The 8,634-nt window shown below is 40.0% G+C and overlaps 1 protein-coding gene across 1 annotated transcript; it reads right to left on the bottom strand.

Annotated features, from left to right (window-relative positions):
• Window positions 1–375: 375 nt before the first annotated feature.
• LOC116067864 (deoxyuridine 5'-triphosphate nucleotidohydrolase-like) lies at window positions 376–792 on the bottom strand. Its single transcript, XM_031336873.1, has one exon. The coding sequence runs from the start codon at window positions 790–792 to the stop codon at window positions 376–378; it is 417 nt and encodes a 138-aa protein (XP_031192733.1).
• Window positions 793–8,634: the final 7,842 nt, after the last annotated feature.

Below are 8,634 nucleotides of genomic sequence, written 5' to 3'. Positions count from 1 at the left end.
ACTCCCATGTCCTTGTAGATACTTCCCTAATCCAAACCCCAGAAAGTAGCCCATGTCATGCATCATTTTCTGGGCAGCTCCCAAGTAAGGCAACTCATTGCTCAACTTAAAGCCCATGTATTTTAATAAATGCCTCCCTCACAGGGAAATTGGCAACTTTAGCACATAGGGTTGCATAACTCCGGAATGCCCCTCCTGATCTTGCCATTTTAGCTGTCTTGCACTCATATCCGGAGCCTTTGCATAACCCAGGCCTTGTAAGGTCTGTGAGGAAGCTTGTACTGGCCAGTCTGATGTCCAATCCTTCCTTGCAATGATACTTCTATCTGCTCCTGTGTCCAATAGGCCTAAAATGTTTTTCCTTCTACTTTTAATTCAAGCACTGGCCTTTGATCTAAATCCAGTTCCTGATGAGCCAAACCCTTTTTCGCCCCTTTCTTGTGGCTTAGCTGCATATTTTGCATGTAAACTAGGGAGAATGACTAACTGGGCTATCCTATCTTCTGGAGAGATAACTGTGATGCCTCTAGGGGAAGCCACTATGATCTTAATCACTCTGGTGTAATCAGGATCGATCACACCAGGATGGACAATCAGTCCTCTGAGGGCAGAAGATGATCTGCTGAGTAGCAATCCCATTGTTCCTGGTTCAACGGGTCCTTTAAAGTCAGTCTCTATTAACTGGACCCCCATCTGAGGAGTTAATATGAGTCTGGTGTTGGAGAGGAGGTCCAACCCTGCTGAACCTTTAGTGGCTCTCCTCGGTTCCTCGGATGGCAGAGGGTTGGCCATCTCTCCTCTCTCTGTTCTCTGTCCTGATTCTCTACTGCCCCATATATTTGTGGGCCCTGAGGACATGGGCCCCTCTGCCTGTTTTTTGAACGGGCACCACCATATCCCTGGGTCAGGGGCTGTCCATTAATATCCTTAACGGATCTACACTCATTAGCCCAATGGTTCCCCTTTTTACACCTAGGGAAGAGTCCTGGTTGCTTGGGGCATTGGCCACTTCCTGCATTTGCCTCACTCCTTCTTTCAGGGCATTGCCTTTTAAGGTGTCCAAATTTCCCACATTTGAAACACACCCCTGAGTTTCCTCTTTTGTTCTGAGTCAATTGAATCACGGCTGCCGCAAGCCCAGCATTGGTCAAAAAACCCCCAAGTTCTCGGCACACTTTCATCCAAGCCTCCAATCTCTTGTTCTTATAGGGAGTAATGGTGGCACGACATTCTTTGGTGCACTGTTCATACACTAATTGCTTAATCAAAGGCAAAGCTGCATTAGGATCACCAAAGATCCTTCCAACAGCTTCTACTAGGTGTGCCACAAAATCAGAAAATGGTTCCATAGGGCCTTGCAAAATCATTGTAAGATTTCTGCTCACTTCCCCTTTATTTGGCAATGATTTTCAGGTCTTGATGGCAATCTGATTCACCTGCTCAAAAACCTGGGGTGGATATCCAGTCTGTTGATTGGCAAACCTCCCCTGGCCTAACAACATATCACGATCCCAGGCTTGGCTGCCAGCAGCTCGATTGGCATTAGCCTGATCATTGGCAAACTCAATCAGAAATGCCTTACAGTCCAAATACTAGCCAGGAGTCAAGCAAGCCTTGGCCAAGCTGCTCCGATCTCCTGGAGTCATGCAATGTCTACTTAAGGCCTCTACTTGAGCTAAGGTAAAAGAGGCAGTAATGCCATAGGTACGGACTGACTCAGCCAGGGATTTAACTACTTTAAAATCTAGAGGTTCATGAAACTGCTGCCCTTGCGCGTCCTGGAACACTGGACATACCAAGTTCAGTTCCGAGCACACCGTACGCCACACCTCAAGGCAAAAAGACCTCCCCGAGGGTCCACTCTCTGATGGATTATAAGGTGGAGGGGCAGACGCTGAAGATTCTACGGGAGGACCTGGATCATGCACTAAGCCCTTTATCTTCCTCTTTTCTTTAATAGTGGACTTCTCCAATCTTGCTACTAAAGCCTGTAGTTCCTCATCTGTATCTGACCAGTCTGTATCCGTGCTATCTTTTCCTGATTTGACAGATCTCTCTTCTTTTATCTGTTCTAATGCTGCCTGCCCTTCCTCTATGGCCTTGCAACATCTCTGATCCTCTAAGCACCCCTGGATCAACTTCCATACAAGCCTTACTCCTCTTTTCAATATGCCTTGATCCCAGGCGAAATCCAAATCCTTGCCTAGCTTATCCCAGCAGCTTACCGTGAGATCACTGATACCGATCACAAACCAAGGGGCTATGGTATCACAGTCACTAAGAAACCCCTCTAATGTGCTTTTCTTCAATTTAAGTCCTTTTGATTGTAACAGCCAAAAAAATTGGGTGCGAATGAGAAGCACCTACAGTTACTTTCACTTTTCCTCTGGTCCACTGTACTGCGAAACTTTATTGCTCTGACTCGGAGTCCTTATGGCCTTTACTTCCGAGGGCTTTCCTTCCCACCTTACCTGGGAACTTACCAGCCGGCTGCCCTGACTGCAAAAAGTTCTGAGCTCTTTGAGTGAAAGAGGAGTTAGTTCCCCATACGGGCCACCACTTGTTGCAACTGCCTTAACTAGCAAGAACTACGCAACCCGAGAGCTCTTCTTTAAGCAGTTTACTCAGGAACCTTGAACAATCTTCTGACCCCGGGGCAACACCCTACACCCTTAAATGCTCTATACTGAGCCTATCTCATTGGGCCAGTGCAGATAGGCCACCAGAAAGTGAAAGCAAGCCAAGCTAGCAAGCATAGCCAAATAAGGACTTGTTTAAGAGAGCACCCACTTGCTGGAAAGCGGAACCATGTGCCATCTTGGGGCGCAGCTCTAGCAGCTCTCCGCAGGTGTGGTATGCAGTTGGCTTTTTCTCTCCAGGGCTTTAGACCCTGACTACTGCATGGTAGGCAAGGAGGGATAAAGCAGAGACTGGGGCAAATGTGGTTCCTGGCTGCAGAACTCTGGTAAGGTCAGAAAAGCAGCGGTGGTAATGTCTGGGGACAGCACTTCTTTGAGAGCCATGAACCTGGACAGGCAGGTGGGACCAAAGGACCAACAATGAGAACTTCTGAGAGAAATAGTCTTAAGCCAAATATTAGAGTTCAGCAAGAACAACTAGTCTTAGAAGATCCCTGGTGAGATAACTTGTGCGCATTTTATTCCATGTGGGCAAGGAATGTATGAACCTTGGGGAGTGGGATGGGAAATGAGGGGTAGATGTTTTCTATTGACTGACACGAAGAGGTTTGTGATGTTCTATTTGCATGAGCTAGAATTCTGACCTATGTGACTGACTGCCTGTGACTATCTGGTTGTGGCTGTCTGGTTACATACTCTGAGGCCAGCATGGGAACTGGGAGGGAGCTAATTCCACTCCCACCTGTCTCAAACTTTGAGATTTCTCAGGTTTGAACATGCTCTACCCAGTCAGTTCCATGACAGTTCGTTGCCAGTTCCTCTTGCAGCACTGTCCACCTGCTCCACAGTAGAAAAATACTAATTGATTTGCCCCTAGGTTCCTGACCTATCTAATTTCATGTTTTTGAACAGTCAAGAGTAATTCTCATGCCTCCAAATGGATGGTCAAATACAAAATAAACTCAATGGTAATTTTGTAGACTTTTATTTCATATTTCTCTGTTTAGATATTTTTGGTCTCATCATTTTGTCTTTGTTTTGCTTGTTATATTTGAAAATATTTTGTATGCTTTTTTTTCCTTTCCTCTTTTTTTTTTTTTAATTTGGTTTTGTTATTTTGGTTGTCTCAAACACATTATATACATCAGCCTGACTTCAAACGCACAGAGTTCCACATTTTCTTGCTTTCCAAGTGCTGGGATTAAAGGCATGCACCATTACCACCTAATTGGTCTTACTGTTTGTTTTCTTTTGTTTTTTAATTATGTTTTAAGTTTTCCAATTAATGCTTTTATGGGATGAGTATGTATGCATGCATATATGTTTATTTCATATGTTCTTTGTTTATTTATTTATTTTATTCTGGTTGGTTTGGTTTTATTTATTTGCATGTTTTATTCCTAAAGAGAAGAAATGGTATGGAGTTGGTTATTTGGGTAGTTGTAGTATCTAGGAAAATCTGGGGGAAGGAATCCCTGATCAGAATTGATTGTATAAAAAATATTTTTAATTTTAAATATATATCACTAGATTTAGTTTCTACTTATATTTTATGGTACTCTTTAAAACTCTGATTATAATGCCAACACATTCCTTCATTCTTGAAATCAAAAATTAAATCCATTCTTAAGTTTTGTTTCTACATATTTCCTTCCATTTAAGTTATCTGTGAGATCAATTTGATATTTTCCAGTAGCCTTCTACTGTTTCAAAATTCTTGTTTTAAAAATAATCCTTTGTAACTTTGCATGGAGTTCTTTGTGTATTCTTTATTACACTTCTATGATCACTGACATTCTTAGTAATTATTCAATTCAGAATTATTTGCCATACACAATTGATTATTTGTATAATTATATTAACCTACACAGTACATAAAGGATTGTGTAAAATACTTAATTGCCTATTCTTCCCTCCCTTCATCCTCTTCTTGTTTCATGTATGTCCTGTGTTTCATGACAAAAGTCTTCTTTTGTAGATTGGCCCTTTTCTTCCTTCATTTAAATGCATTTCCCTCATCCTTTTTTTGTCCTTCTTAATGGAATACTAAATCTGGTATCATTTAAAAATACTGCTGCTTACTTTTAAATAATTTTCTTTAGTCATAAAATATTTCTAAAGAGGGTAATATGAAAATGTTAATTTGGAAAAGTCATTGATCCTTTTTATGGACATCCATTCTAATTAAGTAAAGTATTTACAAATACTTTTCAAGATATAGGTCAGAGAAAAAGGTCTTTGGTTTTTTTGTTCTTTCTATTTAGATTCACTATTTCTTAACTACCTGTCTTAGTTAGGGTTTCTATTCCTGCACAAACATCATGACCAAGAAGCAAGTTGGGGAGGAAAGGGTTTATTCAGCTTACTTCCATATTGCTGTTTATCACCAGAGGAAGTCAGGACTGGACCTCAAGCAGGTCAGGAAGCAGGAACTGACACAGAGGCCATGGAGAGATGTTTCTTACTGGCTTGCTTAGCCTGCTCTTTTATAGAACCCAAGACTTCCAGCCCAGGGATGGCACCACCCACAAGGGGCCCTACCCCCTTGATCACTAATTGAGAAAAAGCCCCACAGCTGGATCTCATGGAGGCACTTCCCCAACTGAAGCTCCCTTCTCTGTGATAACTCCAGCCTGTGTCAAGTTGACACACAAAACCAGCCAGTGCACTACCTAGATGTGAAAAATCCCCTAATAGCTCTCAGCTTAATTTTTCTTGCCAATACAATGGAAATAGAAATATGTACCTTATGAGATGGTTAAAGGAACTACAGGCTACCTTTAAACCAAATAAAAGATATACCTTAAACATGATTCTCTTACTTTCAAAGCTTTAGGTTCATTTTGCTTAGAAAATGTAACCAAAATGTGGAAGAAAAACTATAGAATTCATATCACTGTCCCAAGTCATTAGAAATTCAGCATATATAACATAAAATGTGAGCCTACTTTTAAGTCCTGATATTTTTATGATTCTTCAGTTATCCTGACAGAATTGTAGGGACCAAAATCTTTCTTTGTGTTTCACATAACCATCTGTGCATCTGGAAAAATTAGAAAAGAAGGTTGGAGTGAGGCTCTCAACAGACCCCTTCTTATTTTGCTCTAGTGTTTGGTTATTCCACTGAATTTGCAAACAGGAGGCACAGAGTATGGCATTCCATCATTCACTTAGCAAATGGTTTTGTGCACTTTCACTGGATGGGTGTTTCTTAAGATGCTAGAAATACAGATGTAAATAAAACCATTTGTTATCATAAATATAAAAGACAATTCTTCACCTCCTAATTGTCATCCAGACTGCTCCTGGAGAAGAAAATCCCCAGGGATTTTGTTGAAGCAAGTGCAATGTTAAATAGGAGTTTGTTCTTGCTAAATTGGATAATATGCTACTTTAGGTAACATAAGAAAGAGCATATGGTCTGTCTGAAAGCAAGCTCTAACTCATTGCAATCTTTACTGGCCTTCTCTCTCTCTGTGTGTGTCTCTCTGTCTCTGTCTCTCTCTCTGTCTCTCTGTCTCTCTCTGTTTCTCTCTCTCTCTGTCTCTCTCTCTCTCTCACACACACACACATACACACACACACACACACACACACACACACACACACACACACACAGAAAACCATGATAGATTTTTAGGTACCATGTTTAGCCATACTTTGAATAAACAATGGCACTTTCAAGATCATAAGTGGTCTTACCTAAGTGGGAAATATATTTGCTAGATAAGTTATATAGATACTACTTCAACAGAAATTAAGCCTTTTCTTCCTGAATGTGCTAACTGTTGTCTCCATGGGGCACAGGCCCATGGACTCTGACAGCCTTGGTGGGACCTGACTCGAGGCTACAGGAGAAGCTGGTTATTGCATCACTGATTCCCAGGAAACCACTCATTAAGGACTGCATTCTGGAAACAATATTATGAGGGATAAAGGAAGACTTGAGAAGAGGCCTGTGGTGATGATCAGCAACAGTGATCATTGTAGAGTGTTCTGGCTGAGACTTAAACATCCACACATATAGTATCTTTTAAGAAAACATTTTTAAATATTCCACAGCTTTAGATGCTGAGCATTATCATTACAAGTTTATCATTTCCTGTTTAAAAATGAAAAATTGAAATGAAGAGAGATCTAATAATTGTCCATGAAAGCACTGATAACAAGTAAGTGTTGACTTTTTGGTTGACCTGTGCAGATCTTGTCTACTGGACCTAAGATCTAAGTACCTAATAAATGAAGCAAACCTACACTACGTGTAGTAAGCACCAGTAAGTGCATACTTGATATCAGTAGAGCAGCCCTTCCCCAGAACTTTCTAAAGTGAGAGCGGTTGGATCACAATTGCCTTCTATAGGTTATACCTGGGAAAGCATGACAGCAAAGTAGAAAGCCACATCCGGACTCAGTGTACACTGATCAGATTGGGTTCTATAGCTGTCTTCTGGCATCCAACAAGAATAAACTTGCCTTATAAATTGAATGTAAATGTTTGTCACAGGAAGCACAAAGTCATGTCCAAAACAATCCAGAGAACAAAATGTACCTGCAGTAAAAGGCCGTCTGCAGTGTTTGGTTGTTGTTTTGTTGTTGTTGTTTGTTTTGTTTTGTTCCTGCCTCCTCTTTCACAATTCCTTAATGCATTGTTCACAAGTGGTCACTCTTTTGACGGTGTTCCCATAAAAAGGAAACTGAATTGATATTCTGACCTCAAATATTCAAGTTGCCCAAAACACCTGGAAGTTTATATCTAGCTGAAAACCAAAGTCAATGAAGTTTCTCAAGTCTCAAATCTTTATACTCACATGCAAATATATGTTGCTAACAGCTTATCAGTTTGTCTAAGAATCCATATCTACTCAGATGGCAAAGTACTTTAAGAGTCATAACATCTTCAACTAACCATCCCTGTGAACTAATTTTTATCTAATAAACTGTGCTTGGGTAATTTCCTTTTTAAAAAATATTTATAATATACAAACTGGCTTTCATGTATAAAAAGTTTAGCAATTATTGTTAACTAAGTTTCTTTCTAGGTACTGCCCATGGTGAGCCCATTTGTTCACAATTCCACCTTTTTATTCCACAAATTAAAGCTTGAGCAAGAATGCAAGAAGGAAATACACCTGAGACCTTTACTGGTCAAGATGAAGGGAAAATTAAGCAGGAGACTCTTAACAACAACAACAAAGAAGTCAAACAAAAGGTTGTCTCCTACTGTTGTTGCTGGTCTTCTAAGAATAAGATGGACCTTCTTGGAGAATGTTTTTTTATTAGATTTTTCTGTTAAACTCAGAAATATTCTGCTAGACAAATATGTGGTCTACAAGGTTTCATAATTTATCAAAGCTACAGGTCACCTGGATCAAATAATGATATGTTTTTAATTACTCTGTTGTATCAGAGATAGAGAAATCTCTGTGAAGTAGTTATAGACTGTTGGGGATCATGTGAGTGGCCTGGCCTTTGAGTCACAGATATCCAGGATCTTACTTTTCAGTTTCTCAGTTTCGGCCTCATACTCTGTTTTCTCCACAAGTACCATATTCTAAATCTATAACCCAGGGAAAAAGGATAATTTGTGTAAATCTCCATTAATCTAATTTTACTGAAACTTGATGTCTATATACTAGTTTAAAATTTTTTTATTTCAAATCCTCCTTTGTTTTACATGTCTTTGAAAATATATACTGATCACTATAATTTGGTTTGAACCTCTTTTTACCACCCATATATATACAATCATCCTAAATAATTCCCTAAATCCATCATTTTAATTTATTTTTTATGTGTATGGATAATTTGTCTGCATCTATTTTTCTGTAACATGTTCATGCCTGGTGCACTTGAAGTGGATGACATCAGCCCGACTAGGAATGAGTTACACATAGATTTGAGGTTCTATGTGCATGCTGGGGTGAGAATTCAGTTCCTCTTCTCTTGAGAATTTACTCAGTACTTCTTAACCTCGGAGCCATTTCTTTGTACTTGA

Source organism: Mastomys coucha, unplaced genomic scaffold (genome assembly GCF_008632895.1).
Source record: "Mastomys coucha isolate ucsf_1 unplaced genomic scaffold, UCSF_Mcou_1 pScaffold22, whole genome shotgun sequence".
Classification (NCBI taxonomy): Eukaryota; Metazoa; Chordata; class Mammalia; order Rodentia; family Muridae; genus Mastomys; species Mastomys coucha.
This window is presented reverse-complemented; position numbering and strand designations above follow the sequence as displayed.

Excerpts from the sequence above, each read along its gene's own strand:
- LOC116067864 (XM_031336873.1), bottom strand. The coding sequence starts at position 792 with ATGGCCAACCCTCTGCCATCCGAGGAACCGAGGAGAGCCACTAAAGGT.